This window comes from Trichophyton rubrum (genome assembly GCF_000151425.1).
Source record: "Trichophyton rubrum CBS 118892 genomic scaffold supercont2.9, whole genome shotgun sequence".
Classification (NCBI taxonomy): Eukaryota; Fungi; Ascomycota; class Eurotiomycetes; order Onygenales; family Arthrodermataceae; genus Trichophyton; species Trichophyton rubrum.
The window spans coordinates 26,090-40,235 of record NW_003456420.1 but is presented as its reverse complement, the minus strand read 5'-3'; the positions used below and the strand labels follow the sequence as shown (position 1 = coordinate 40,235).

At 52.0% G+C, this 14,146-nt stretch overlaps 6 protein-coding genes across 7 annotated transcripts; 3 read left to right on the top strand and 3 right to left on the bottom strand.

The window, feature by feature from the left end:
- Window positions 1–729: 729 nt before the first annotated feature.
- TERG_12500 (uncharacterized protein) lies at window positions 730–1,326 on the bottom strand (the record flags this gene model as incomplete). The annotated part of the gene is made up of 1 exon (XM_047751448.1): window positions 730–1,326. The coding sequence occupies one exon, from the start codon at window positions 1,324–1,326 to the stop codon at window positions 730–732; it is 597 nt and encodes a 198-aa protein (XP_047607107.1).
- A 563-nt stretch (window positions 1,327–1,889) lies between these two features.
- Window positions 1,890–2,781, bottom strand: TERG_06998 (uncharacterized protein; the record flags this gene model as incomplete). The annotated part of the gene is made up of 3 exons (XM_003232098.1): window positions 1,890–2,161; window positions 2,224–2,657; window positions 2,723–2,781. 3 exons carry the CDS (start codon window positions 2,779–2,781, stop codon window positions 1,890–1,892), a joined length of 765 nt encoding a protein of 254 aa, XP_003232146.1.
- Window positions 2,782–3,274: 493 nt separating this feature from the next.
- Window positions 3,275–6,072, bottom strand: TERG_06997 (uncharacterized protein; the record flags this gene model as incomplete). The annotated part of the gene is made up of 5 exons (XM_003232097.2): window positions 5,893–6,072; window positions 4,536–5,824; window positions 4,135–4,423; window positions 4,040–4,073; window positions 3,275–3,967 (listed from the first exon to the last, which is right to left on the bottom strand). Exons 1-5 carry the CDS (start codon window positions 6,033–6,035, stop codon window positions 3,275–3,277), a joined length of 2,448 nt encoding a protein of 815 aa, XP_003232145.1. The 5' UTR covers window positions 6,036–6,072.
- Window positions 6,073–7,300: 1,228 nt separating this feature from the next.
- On the top strand, window positions 7,301–10,173 carry TERG_12499 (uncharacterized protein). Its single transcript, XM_003232096.2, has 2 exons — window positions 7,301–9,797; window positions 9,874–10,173. The coding sequence occupies exons 1-2, from the start codon at window positions 9,663–9,665 to the stop codon at window positions 10,111–10,113; spliced, it is 375 nt and encodes a 124-aa protein (XP_003232144.2). The 5' UTR covers window positions 7,301–9,662; the 3' UTR covers window positions 10,114–10,173.
- A 90-nt stretch (window positions 10,174–10,263) lies between these two features.
- TERG_12498 (uncharacterized protein) lies at window positions 10,264–10,617 on the top strand. The gene has a single exon (XM_047751447.1). It carries the CDS (start codon window positions 10,269–10,271, stop codon window positions 10,602–10,604), a length of 336 nt encoding a protein of 111 aa, XP_047607106.1. The 5' UTR covers window positions 10,264–10,268; the 3' UTR covers window positions 10,605–10,617.
- A 460-nt stretch (window positions 10,618–11,077) lies between these two features.
- TERG_06995 (uncharacterized protein) lies at window positions 11,078–13,826 on the top strand (the record flags this gene model as incomplete). Of its 2 annotated transcripts, XM_047750304.1 has the most annotated exons (2): window positions 11,078–11,529; window positions 11,603–13,826. In XM_047750304.1, the coding sequence occupies exon 2, from the start codon at window positions 11,910–11,912 to the stop codon at window positions 13,824–13,826; it is 1,917 nt and encodes a 638-aa protein (XP_047607105.1). In that variant the 5' UTR covers window positions 11,078–11,529; window positions 11,603–11,909. The 2 variants fall into 2 exon arrangements, with proteins under 2 accessions (XP_047607105.1, XP_003232143.1); XM_003232095.2 differs by having other exon boundaries at window positions 11,078–13,826.
- Between the last annotated feature and the right edge of the window lie 320 nt (window positions 13,827–14,146).

Here is a 14,146-nt window from a genome sequence, read left to right as displayed (position 1 = left end):
TGCAAGCGGCCTCCTTGGACTTCATGCAGCGGGATAGAATGGGATGTAGCCAGTTTGCTGGAGCTCAGCTCTGTTTGCTGGTTAGCCCGCTAACCAGCTAGCGGGCAAAGCTAGTTTTAGGGGGCGACTCCCGGCAGTTCGGCGATTGATATAAAGTCGGTATATTTATATCTCTCGTTCGACTCCAACGGCCAACCAGGGAACATCCCTGTCCTTAATAATTTCTCACAAAGAAGCTGAAGTTGGCCATTTATATTACAGTCAGCCATCCCTCCACCCAGGCAGGCCAATTATTCTGGTATACTTGCAAATACATACATCCTGTCTGGCAGCGCCCCCAGGAAGGGAGAGAGCCAGCATGGCGTGCAGGGCCCTGGTACTCCACGGTGCTCAGGATCTCCGGCTGGTCCGTAACCAATTCATCTAACACCCCGTACGCCAAGCAGTCATCGTTTTCTCTTCTGACATGCCTCACTGATCAAAGGAAACCCGGCCAATAGATCCCCCAGCAGCAGACGAAGTCCAGATCGCCGTCCGAGCCACCGGCCTCTGCGGCTCAGACCTGCACTACTATCACCACGGCAGGAATGGGAGCTTCGTCCTTCGCCAGCCCCTGGTTCTTGGACATGAGTCCGTTGGCGAAGTCGTAGCCGTTGGATCATCAGCGGACAGTTTCAGGATAGGGGACCGTGTAGCCCTTGAGGTAGGCCTACCGTGTCGAAAGTGTCTTCACTGCCGCCTGGGCCGATACAACATCTGTCGCTCTCTGAGATTCCGCAGCTCAGCGGCCGTATTTCCCCATCTGGACGGGACGCTAATGGACGTCACCAACCACCCGGTCGCTATGTGCCATCGTTTACCTGCCTCCATCTCGGACGTGCAGGGAGCTCTGCTCGAACCTCTTGCTGTCTGTCTGCATGCGATTAATCGCTCCAACCCACCAACGGCAGAAGACGTAGCACTTGCTAAGTCCGTCGCGGCTGCGAATGGTGGCGCCGCCCCAGACAGCGAAACTGCAGTGCTGATATTTGGAGCTGGTGCCATTGGCTTGCTTCTCGCATCAGCTCTGGCTGTCACGCAGCATTTTACGACTATCGTGCTGGCAGATGTCAACCAGGCAAGACTGGACATTGCTTCCTCGCTCCCGTTTGGCTGCATCAAGACATGCGCTCTTGATCCCCCTAGTTCCACTGCTACGTCTACACAGGAAGAAGACCAGGCTGCAAAGGACCTGGCAGCTGCTCTACTGCGGAGATTCAGCTTTAGCCATGGCTTCTCCCGCGTGTTCGAGTGTACAGGTGCACCGGCTTGTGTACGAGCCGGCATCTATGCTTCCTCGGCTGGTGGCGTGGTGGTACAAATTGGAATGGGTGGTCCCAGCCTTCCATCCATTCCACTGTCTGCCTCGGCTCTGAGAGAGGTTGATCTGATAGGTGTCTTCCGGTATAATGGACGCTGCTACCCAGCTGCCATTGAGCTGGCTTCTTCCCCTGTTTTTGGCCAGGTAGCAGACAAAGTCGCTACGCATACGGTCGAGCTGGGTGAGGAAGACGGACAGAAGGCTTTTAGACTTGCTGCCTCTGACAGAGATGATGATGGTAAGGCAGTGGTGAAGGTTGTTGTTATCAGCGGGGAGGGAGTAGCTTCCTGAGTTAAAATGATATACAACAACCAAGGCAACAAACAACTAGCTCCCCCGGTATATCTAGCATTTATAACAAGAATCTAAAATCACAATAGAAATACAGAGCTAGCGACTATTATACTAGTCGGAAAAAGAAAAAAATTGGCGGAGATAGCGCATGAACAATCAAAGGCAACAAACAACGGCGGAAACGAACAAATAAACAGACAAAAAGAGAGTGAGAGGGACGGGAAGATATGGAGGCCTACTTCAGCCCTCCAGCCAGAAGGATACTCTGCCCGGTCAAGTACCCGGTCATCACACACATTTCGACAACGTTAGCAACCTCATCTGGTGTACCAAGTCGGCCTAGTGGAATATTGTCTGCGACCTCTGGGATTGCTCGAGCATCAGGGATCATTCCAGTCTCTCCAATCATGGCCGGAGCGACGTCATTCACGCTGATATTGAACTGTGCCAAACGAGTTGCCAGGTTCTTCATCATACCTGTCATGCCCCCCTTAGAAGCGGCATAGTCTACCGTGCATAAAACACTATTAGCAATAGTTGACGCAAAAAGGATGAGAAGATCCACATACGGCACCCATTAACGCCTCCTCCACGGGCCGAAATGGAAGACATAAACACGATCCGACCCCATTTCTGCGCTTTCATATGCTCAACCACGGCCTTGACAAGGATGAAGGATGCTCGTAGGTTCACGTTGATAGTATGGTCAAACTCCTCCAACGAGATATCCCATATCTGAGGTATCTTTACCCCGTATCCAGCGTTGGACACAAGGATATCGGGCAAACGGCCACCATGTTCGGCCGGGATCTCGACGAATAGCCGGTTGATCTGTTCGGCTTGTCCGACATCAACTTGGTGGACAGATATGTGGAGATTGGATGACGACGGTAGATCTTTGATGTCCTTGATGACAGCACTCATCCCGTCCGAATTTTTCGAATAAGTTAATGCAAGATGGACACTCCGGTTGGCAAGCCTGCGAGCGCAAGCTGCGCCGATTCTGAGCGGATAGCATTAATACCCTGCTGGAAACATGATTAATGTGAACGAGAAATGCCGACTTACCCACTTGAGGCACCAGTGATCAAAGCAAGTCGTCCTTCGATACCATTCAATGCAGCCATGTTGGTTATGTTCTTTCGTCACTGCCTGTAGGAATGCATATCCAGCAACAAACAAAACGGGCTGGCTCCATAGATTGATACTGGTTTATATTTTCGGCGCGCGGGATGACAGGGGGCATCGGTTAAACCTCCGGCTAAAACTCCCGGTATCTCCCAGGCTGACACTCTCACCCCACATGGGGGGAAGCAGCAGGGGATCAGAGGCGGACGGGAGAACATGAAAAACAATAATAATAACAGTAATAAGAGGGGGGCTAAACGAACTCCGTCTCCTTTTTCGATGCATGGGTGAGCTGACGGTCGATCGTGCCAGAAGAGGGAAATATTCAACGCGTATATAAAACAATCGGATAAATACCATTCACGGAGGAAGGAGGTTGTACGGAGGTAAATAGAGAGGGGGAGTTTGGTTCTTCGGCAATGGATCGGATTCGAGGGAGGATTTATGAGTAGAGTTGGTGTTGTTGGTGTTGTTTGTCAGAAGGAAAGGTAACTAGAACAGGAGCACATCACTCATTTCTGAACCACCAGGTGGCCAAGCCTGCTGTCCATGATCATGATTCTCAGCTTGATACCCCGTGTCTAGGGTATGAAAGGAGTCTAACCCCAGTAGCGGAGCAGCTGGCACCAAATCGCCCGATACAAAATCGCCAACAGCTCCCAGATCAAGCCAGGAAAAGTCATTCGCTGGGCTAAACTGCATGTAAGTCGGTTCCGGGAGACAGGTCACCGGGACTTCATGTTGTATTCTGTTGGACGGCTGGGATTCATGCATGACATTCATGCCAGTGCTATTGTTGTTGTTGCTGTTGTTGTTGTTGCTGCTGCTATTGCTGTTTACGGCGTTCGGGCTGGCGGCGGTGTTGGTGTTGGCGAAGATGGAACTGCTGTTATTATTATTATTATTATTATTGCTGCTGCTGTTGTTATTGTTGTTGTTGCTGCTGTGGTTGTTGCTCGCACTGCCGCAGGTTTTGTTACTGCTGCTAACGCCGTTAGTGATCGCAGAAATGGAAGGGTTGGAGACCGAGTTCTTTGATTTCCAGAGCAGCTCCAGGAGACGAGCATAGCGGTAGCCAACGTCATCGTTACTGGCACTGGCTCTGCGTAGCCGATCTATTGTCTCGTCAATCATCTTCTGGACGGTTGCCTCTTCTGTCTGGTTGAGGACACCGAATGAGCGTGCCTAGCGGATGGTGTTGTTAGTCTCATACTGGTGGTGGATGGAGCAAGCAGCCGTATAGAAATGATATCCAACCTTGTATAAAAAGACGGCAGCGTAAATGCCGTACCTACATGGGCGAGGATTATCAGTTTGATTTCCTGATTAACTTCTGACCAAGATGAACTTACAGATAGAATCTCAGGGGCATGAAATGTAGATGCCTCTCTGGATCAACGTAATTGGTTAATATGGTCAAATAGGATTTGGCTGCCTCCACCGATTCATATATAAACCGTGAATCCTGCATAGACGCAACGTTACTGAACGCAGCCCGTAAATGGTCACGTTGGCTGACGGAGTCGTCGCCCTTTGGTTTGTGCAGAGCCTGAGAGATCGCAGCCTGGAAAGCAAAGGCGTTGATGTAGAGTTTCAGGTACTCATATGACATCTGGAGCATCACATTGAGATTCGACGCACCTAAGTATGGAAGTATGGTTTAGTATCTCGTATACATAATTCATAAGAAGCCGATATCAAATGTAAAAAAAAAAAAAAAAAAAAAATGAGAGAGAGAGAGAGAGAGACTTACATGGCATCTTCCCCCATAGACGGTACCATCTTGATACAGCGACTCGGAAATCATCAATGTACTTTACGTAGTCTCCCATGAGCATCATGTTCCTGCTTGTCCGCATGCCTGAGTACAGGACATCGTGGACGTTTCCGTACAACTGCGTGAGGTCGAGAATGGCTTGGAATATTTTTGAATAGTCCTCGTCATGGGGCGATTGAGGCTGCAGAGACGGGAAATCATGGCTGACCAGACCAGTCATTGGCCCAGGGCCTCGAGACCAGAATGCCCGTCCGATACGTACCGATATCAGCCTGTCAGATACATAACAGCTCGCCCAGGCCAGTCGTTTGCGGTTGTCGGCCTGAGTGTCTCCCGTGGCAGCGTCGTTGCGGAAGGAGGTCTTGTCCAAGCCCAGGAAGTAGCCCGATCTCAGAGCAATTCCGACATGCATCCAAGCCGCACGATCCTCCTCTCCACGTCCGACGGGCTCGATGGAAGGACGGAGACCCTGCGGCTCCCACTCAGCCAGTATCAGGAGGGCCTCGACGGCCTCCACGTCGCAGTCAGCGCCGGCAGCGATGCCTGATATTAGCTCGAGCATGTACTTTGAACAGCCCTGGTGTACATGGGGCATGCTGGTGAGATCCTTGGAAGCCACAGTGAGCACGGCGGTAAGAAGGTGCTTCTCCTCTGCAAACTGGTCGAGGCAGGCCGAGTTGAAGTACTTGCGCGGCACCAGGGGGAAATAGCAGTGGTAGTTGTCTGCATAGCGGGTGATGAGCTGCATGACCAGGCTATGGGTCAACACCTCGTTCTCGACCAGGCGGTAGGCGAATATCCCCTTTCTCGCGCCAGCTCCGTTGGTGTTCGCCCTCCCACCGCTGCCACCTTCTGGCCGGGGGGCCTCGGTGCCCCTTTTGGCCACGTTGGTGAGCCGCTGCCAGGCGTCAGAGGGATTCCGCAACGCACCCGACCCGATTGCGCTCTCGCCTGTCGAGTCCTCGTCATCGTCATCGTCCATCGAGGTGTCTCGGTGCCCTTCCGACGGGCCGTAGCGGTCGTGCTCGTTGTAGGGGCTAATGTATCTGCTCTGGTTGTAGTTCTCGGTGCTCTGAGGGCTGATGGACGTCTCGGGCGGCCGCGCGGGCGGCGGCACCGCAGACGAAGCCCCCAATGCGCCCGCTGAGGCCTTGATGGTGTTCCTGATGCGCTTCCCGCCGCGGTTCGACGTCCCCAGCTCGCACTTGAGGTTCTCGTTGTGGCACCGTTTGCAGGGCGGCTGGCCGGGCCGGCCGTTGCTGTCCCTGTGGCAGCGTCAGATACACATCGAGACGGCAGATTCGAGACATCCAAGGAGGAGGCAGAGACTTACAGGTCGCACTTCGACTTGCGGCGGCGGCAGTTGTAGCAGGCCCGCGATACGCGCTTCATCTGGCCGCTGGCCGTCCGCTTAGGCTTCGGGCTGCCTGTGGTGGTGGTGGTGGTTGTGCCGTTTTTGTACTCGGGCTCGTCCATCTCGACTCAATTTCAACGTCACTCGTCGTCAACGTCTTCGACTTCGCTGTGTCGACCGCACCAAAACAAAGATATCCACGGCTTCGGCTGCGACTTTGACTGTGCAGCTGCGAAAATGGTGCTTCTCAACGCCCTCCTAGCTGTTTTGAGAACCCCCGGAACGGCCCAGCGGACGGACGCTCCGTATCAGATCCTCAGAAAAGCGCGGTTCGTCACCAACAAGCCACGCCCATCACTATCTGGCTTCTAACTCTGCTTCTAGGGCCGCTCGAGAATGCAATATCTCCTGCTGTGATCCGACTTGGCATGGCTAGGGCAAGGAGTGGACATGACGGGGCAGGGCGAGGAGGACGCGGCTGGATGGAGCAGAGGAAGAGAGGAAGAAGAGAAGGGGAGGAGGAGAGGAAGAAGAAGGGAAAAGGGACGGGGAACAAGCAGCAGCAGCAGAGGAGACGAAAGCGACGGATGGGCGACCAGGCCAGCCTGCAGCAGCAGCAGCATGGATAAGCCGAAATATTGGGCTTGTTCAAACGATGCCCGCTTCCCCACGCCGGCGCATGTCAGGATGTTGAGTGTGTCGAAGATGTGGTATTCTCACACACTCCCTTCCCGTACTGCATGTGTATACATACCACCTACGCATGTAACTAGCTCAGCATGGCTTGACCAGTGGACGGCCGGGGGGGTTGTCTGCGAATGCGACAGGTCAACTTATTCCCTTCGAATCGTGCGGCCGTTTGCTGTTGGGACCGCCTGGCTGGTGACGGGCTGCTCCCCATGCCGGCCTCGTCTGCTGGGACGGAGCATATATCTATCTCGACCGGTCTACGGGGACCGTCCTGCCACCAGCGCGAGCTCCAGCTATACATACATACATACGTCTACGGAGTATACTTCAACTTCTACCATTTTACGCCAGATATCTAGACACTCGGACTTCTTCAAACACGGACGGGCTCAACTATAATATCGTGGGAAGTATAAGGGAAGATGGTTGCTTTTTTCACTCTTGGCTGCCGTTTATTTGGCAATAGTCTTTGGTGGGCTTCTGATCGCTCTCCTTCCCCGTTGCTTTTTTGGCCCTCTTTGATCTAGCACGCTTGCGTTTCTTCCAGGCTTCCTCAGCGCAATCATCAGTCGATTTTGGGAGATGAGACGATACGAATGCCCGATACGAGGATGGCAGCGTGGTGGATGAAAGGTCCCGTTGGACGCGAGATGCGGTTATCCGCCAGTCATTTCGCCCTGATGGCCCCCCCCCTTGGTCTCTTCAGGCTCCTCCGTCTCCCTATCCGTACGTACGGCGCATATATATTAGTTATGTGTACGGGAGGGATGTTTTACTCTGCAGACGCAGTGACTCTGAAGACACTTTATATATCTCAACAGACCAACCGGGAGTCGAACACTCCGCAGCCGATTCCACATATTCACATCTACAGAAACAGAGCTAACGAGTTAACTGAGGGCAAACAGACTAATCGACTGCTGACAGGTTCAGCCTGAACCGCAATCCCTCAACATGCCAACAAGTCCTCCTAGTTCGCATTGCAAACAACCTCGCAGATCGGCGTGCGAGGGGTGTGCATGACTATCATCTGCTATCCATCCTTCACCTCCCGTGTTATGAGATAGGACGATATGATATCTTGACAAATTCCAAGCCTCGTCTCTTTGCGTGTTTGCCAAATAATAAAATATCAACAAGTCCACCGTCAATAGCGCCGGGACGATCGCCCAACCTTTAACAAATGCTTTCATTTTACCAACAGCTATCACCGTGGTCTATAGGGCAGACCAAACGGGAGGGATGCTTGTGTGGCTTCCGTTTACTATATTTTATTTATATGGCCTAAGTGCGTTTGAACTTATGTGCTTTCCCGTACCGCTGTCTCTGGGTCTGGGGAGGGGATTGCATACTTTATCTTTCATGCACGCACGGCTGCGGTCGCGATATCGACTTACTCCATGCGGAACAGTGGCCTGGTAGCCGGTATTCACACCTATAGATTTACATGGACTATGGATACCAGGGCTCCGACCCTCATGGATGGATGTACCACTGATGGTTGTTTGATAGGACCCCCCTCGACCAGACTTTCCAACCACACACTCCCCCTCTCACGCGGCTTCCCCGAATCACAGCTCGTCTAGCACCTCCGCAAAAGATATGGCTAGAGGATGTCACTGGCTCCTGGGGTTGTCTGCGTTTAGCGACTGTCACGCAGGCTTTTCATGGTTAAATACATGGCCAGGATTTTACCGGTAACTGTTGTCAGATGTCCGCGATGTGGCCTGCAAGGCGTCCAACAAAGTCGCCAAAGCAAACCGGCTGCCAGAATAGAGTAGCAACTGAGATACAGGAAAGAAAAATCCAACTCCCTGATGGCCGATCGTGCGACTCGAATCTCGTTCTTTATCTACAGACGAAGACATGAGTATTGTCAAAACACCTACCCTTGAACAGTCAACAGCTGGGTCCGAAAAGAAGAAAAAAAAAAAAAGGTAGTTAAAAAGGTTCCCTTTCAGGTCTGTGGGCATACGAGAATACGTCCAGGAAGCTATGCCCCATTTCTTTGACATCTTCGTTCATTCATCTTTTGCTGTCGTGCAGTTGATCATCATCAAGTGATCACGCCTGCTTCTCGATGAACAGTTCGGATAGACTAATATGCAAGGCAAGACCGCCGTCTTCCTCGCTTTTGCGGAAATACATCCCTACATATCTTGGCCGTATTTCCACCGTTTCTTGGTTGCATCAGTATGGATATTTAGTCTTGGTATGACAGATCAGCGGGCTTTGCCCTTGATGCAAGAGCAGGAGAGAAAGTTGAAGGAATAAAATTGGCCGGCTACTTGCAGATGTTTATTACGGGGTATTCCGGTCACATACTCACTTATCCATTCATCAAGCCTTCGGACGGGAGGATAAATGCAGCATGTCAGAAGGCCATGCAGGCTTCCGTCTGCACATATGGTCAATCTTATGGGGTTTCTTCTTGACAACCTTTATACAGTCATTCCAGGCGCTGTTGCTGGTCGCTATCAGCGTCCATCAACCTCCTTTTCTCCTCATTCTGTCGTACTCGGGCGTATATATATATAACTGAAGGCAGACTCCACGCAAGGTACCACTAGTCAGCCCATTAGTGAAACCAGCAGATACCCCGCCGGGGTTCATGCCATGCTGCGCTGGCAGCGACTGGATCGTTCAACAGAAGTCTTGACGTGGTGTCGATGTGTAGGTGGCCTTGGGATATCTGTAGTAGATCCTCAGTGACCTCACATCTCAACGGCACCCCTTTTACCTCACCTTCCGTCTCTCTGTTTTCTCACTATTTTCTCACTAATTGCCTGCGTCTCCTTTTACCGTATTTACAGTTTTCCCTCCTCTTTCACTGTCTCATTCTGATATCGATGATGACTAAGGAGGATTAGCTATAAGGTTGTTCCCGCGCCCAAAGCGGAATTTCGGTAAAGTCTCGGGTATCAAACGTTGAGGCCATCAGAAAATCCGAACAAACAACAAAGACAGCAAGCAAACGGGAGCAAACAAACTTGGAGATAGATATAAATAATAGGCTACCAAGAGGAGAGCAAGCAAGCAGCCGGCGAATAGTGTAGGCTATGGCGACAGCAAACGTACTCTCGCTCTTCTCCTTGCAGGGCAAGACTGCCCTGGTGACTGGGGGATCCAGGGGTATCGGGCGGGCGATGGCCGTAGGCCTCGCAGAAGCTGGTGCAGATATTATCCTCGTCCAAGTGCGTCACTCCCAGTGTATAGTTATCTTAACTAGTATATGGCGCCCAGTGTGACAAATGCTGACAAGTCCCGTAGCGAGACACCAGTAACACGCAGACACGAGACGAGATACTGCAAAAGACGGCAGGCAAGTCAAAAGTGACCATCCATGCCGCTGAGTTGTCCGACCGCACTGCGGCGAAGGCAATAGTCTCCAGCGTGACTGCGGATGGCACAGCAGTTGATATCCTGCTAAATTGCGCTGGCATCCAGCGGCGACACCCGAGCGAGGCGTTCCCGGACCAGGACTGGGATGAGGTGAGTTGCCATGCATAAAATATGATTAAACGATATAAAATTGGGACTGACGGCAGCGGCCGGGAATAATAATAAAAAAGATCTTGCAAGTGAATTTATCCGCGGTATTCACGCTCTGCCGCGAGTTTGGGGCCTACCTGCTCTCTCGCGGTGCCTCGGGATCGATCATCAACATGGGCTCTCTGCTGTCGTACCAAGGGGGCATCACTGTCCCGGCCTATGCAGCATCCAAGGGCGGCATTGCCCAACTCACCAAGGCTCTCTCGAACGAGTGGGCGGCCAAGGGCATCCGAGTCAATGCTATCGCACCAGGATACATCGACACGGACATGAATACCGCGCTGATCCAGGATCCGGTGCGGAGCGAGTCGATTTCGGCTAGGATTCCGGCCGGACGGTGGGGGAAACCGGAGGATTTCAAGGGAATTGCCGTGTTTCTCGCCAGCGATGCCAGCGCCTATGTCTCGGGGGAAATGGTCAACGTTGACGGCGGTTGGATGGGCAGGTAGAAATCTGAATCAGTCATGATACAGAGACCGGCCTGCCTCAACAGGGAGAAGATATAGAAGCCCAGGCACGGGGCCAGATAACTAGAATTGCCGATGATCAACTTTCTCAGCTCCATTAATCGACCTTTTATGAATAAATAGAGTCGAGTCGACAACTGCTAGTTCGCCCCCCTGGCCGGCGCTTCGATGTTTCATACACCCTCGCCTTGGGCCTCTCTTGTCCAACCAAGCCATGTACATCATCAGGGGCTGAATCTCGTCGCCACGCCTATGCCAGACATCTTCAGAGAGTAGAATTTTTTTCTACTCCAGCGTAAATGTTTTTTTTTTTTTTTTTCTCCTTCAAGATTTCTATCAGCCAGTGAAATCTCGACATCGCCTCTCTTCCCCTGCGTTCTGCTGCAGTTTCAGCCACGGTCCCTGCGAATCGGCTGCAGAAGACGCCCGAGAACCGCCTCCAGCACCGCCCGCTGTGGGTTTCGCTCAGCGCCCAAGTGGATACAGCGCATCTTGGAGTGCTGCTGTCTCTTCCAACCATCTGGCTAAACGCTCTGCTGTCTCTGGCAGCCTGACTTGCACTAAGATGCCTCTGAACGGGCCAAGCAGGTTGGATATCTGTCCCTCGATGGAGCAGGTTTGTCTTTATACGATGGGCATCTCCCCCCTTTTTCTTCTTCCTGTGCAACAGCCAGGCTTGAGCGCTGCCTCTTTCTCCTCTTAAGCATCTGAGCTGGTCTCTGGAAAGACACTCATCTCTTGCCACGCTCCTCTGGGTCTGTCTGATTGCACACTCTCTCCTGCGGTGTGTTGGTTGTCAATAGGCGGGTCTACTCTATTGTCGACTGTTCGCTCATTCAACAACTAGTTTTATACTTCTGCTGGCCAGGACAGGACAGACTCTTAGTGTTAAGGCTGCTGCGCAGTTGTAAGTATCTTCTGCCTCTTCTCGACCCTGGGAGTAGGTGAATAACCGCAGCAACTTACTGATATCATGGCAGGAAATTACTCACTCTTTTGCATCATTCTGGACGGCCCTTTCCAGCAGCCCTTGAGCTAACTGGCACATTCTTTTATCTTGCTGGTTCACAGAGTGTTCACTCTGACTTAGGTCCGGCTGCTGAAAGAAAGTAGAAAAGGGAGTTTGATATCATTCCTTTTCTTCTACTTCCAGTACTTCTTCTTCTTCTTCTTTGGCACCGAATATCTTGCCATACGAACCGCAACTCTGCCTTTTGTTTTCACGCTGGATCTTAACTTGATACGCCATATCTATATCCAGCTTGGTCAACCGCGAGACCGCAAATCATGGACTTACATATCTTTGCCCGCGAGATGCCGGCTCCTCACTCGCAGAACACGACCTATGTATCGCCATATACTCGAGGGCTTCTCGGCGTCCGCGTCAATCTCGACCATCTCGTCACCATCCTGCTCGCGGGCTCCATCGGGGTGGCCTGTGTGATCATCCTGCTGGTGCGCTTCACCCAGATGTCCCATGCATATCTGCGGCAGGTCACTTCAGCCACCGGCAGCTCAAACCAGCAACGGTTCTGGGGAGCCGAGCAGTCGACTCTATGGTCAGACATCAAGAAGCATGTCCTCTATGCACCCCTGGGAAGCAAACGGCACAACCGCGAGTTCAAGCTGTCCGAGGCTGTCAATGTGGGCACTTTGCCATCCAGGTTCCACACAGTGCTGTTGACATGCTACCTCCTCAGCCAGGTGGCATACTGCTCGGTCTTGGATTATCGTGCCAACAACAAAGCCGCGCTGGTCGCTGAGCTTCGAGGCCGATCTGGAAACCTGGCCCTACTGAATATGATTCCCCTGTTTATTCTGGCCGGCAGAAACAACCCACTAATTCCATTGCTGCGTGTCTCCTTTGATACCTACAATCTTCTGCACCGATGGCTCGGCCGCATTGTCATTATCGAATCTATCGTTCATACCATTGCCTGGATGGTCAATGCTGTGGCTGCAGATGGCCACTCAAAGATGTGGAACAACATCTGGCATGAGCCCTTTTACACCTGGGGATTTGTTGCAACCGCCACTATGGTCTTCATTCTCATACAGTCTCCCTCGCCTGTGAGACACGCCTTCTACGAGACCTTCCTCCATCTTCACCAACTCGGCGCCATAATCATTGTCCTGGGCATCTACTTCCACCTAGATATCGACGGTCTTCCTCAACTGCCCTGGTTCAAAGGCATCATCAGTCTCTGGGCCCTTGAGCGTGGTGCTCGGTTCTTTCGAATCCTCCGTCTCAATGTGTCGCGCCGTAATGGACTTACTCGCGTAGTAGTCAAGGCACTTCCCGGCGAAGCCAGCAGAGTGACTTTCTATCTCCCTCGTCACACGAAGATCAACCCCGGCAGCCACGTCTATGCCTACCTTCCACGCATCTCTTTCTGGATGTCGCACCCTTTCTCCGTTGCATGGGCTGAACAAGGCTCTGGTTCACTGCCCAAGTCACCCAAGACAGACAAGTTCAGTGATTCCTCCAAATCCTCCCTTTCTCGGAAACCATCCACCATGACCACCTCTTCAACCTCCTCGCCTGATCTCGAAAAGGGTCATTCCCGAAACACTGCACTCGCCACAGATGATTCCCAGCCAACCTGCGTCTCTCTCATCATGGCCGCGCGTACCGGAATGACCCGCAAACTGTACAATGCCGCACTAGCGTCGCCAAATCTTACGTTGGAGACAACCGGATTCATTGAGGGTCCCTATTCCTCCCACCCTTCTTCCTTTGGCAGCTATGGCACCGTTGTTCTTTTCTCTGGTGGTGCAGGCATAACCCATCATCTGATGCATGTCCGTGATCTTCTCGCCGCCGCTGATGCAGGCACTGTAGCCACTCGCCGCATATACCTTATCTGGTCCGTCCGTACGACCGAGCACCTTGGCTGGGTCCGTGGCTTTATGGATTCCATCCTGCATATGCCCAATCGTCGGGATGTCTTGGTTACCAAGCTATTCGTCAGCAAACCCCGAAGTCAGCGTGAAATCCAAAGCCCAAGCACTACTCTTCAAATGTTTCCCGGCCGATGTCGACCCGATGTCGTCCTTGAGGAAGTTCTATCCGACCCAGTTGGCGCTACGGGCGTTAGCGTCTGTGGTCCCGGAGCCTTTGCAGATGAAGTACGCTCCAGCGTAAGGAAACGGATTGGCCAGGGACAAGTGATCGATTTCGTCGAAGAGGCATTTACCTGGTAAATTATAGCTCGTGGTGGTCAATACCATAAAAAGGCCACTGCCGTTTTACTTTCTTTGCCTAGGTGTTCGCGGGTGGGTGTTTTACTTTCTTGTATCTAGTTAGCTCCATTTTACGATGATATACCTTACCAGGTCCAGATGTTTATACAGTTGGATAGGCCTTGCAGATAATGAGACATGACTTTAAATCAAAATAAAAATACCAAGCTCCAATGTATTCGCTCGAAAGTCTACCAATAGTAATTCTCAAGTTGTACAAAACAAGCGCTCCAATGAATCAATTTATTAGACATAACCAAGAACTATATTGCTCAATTGGG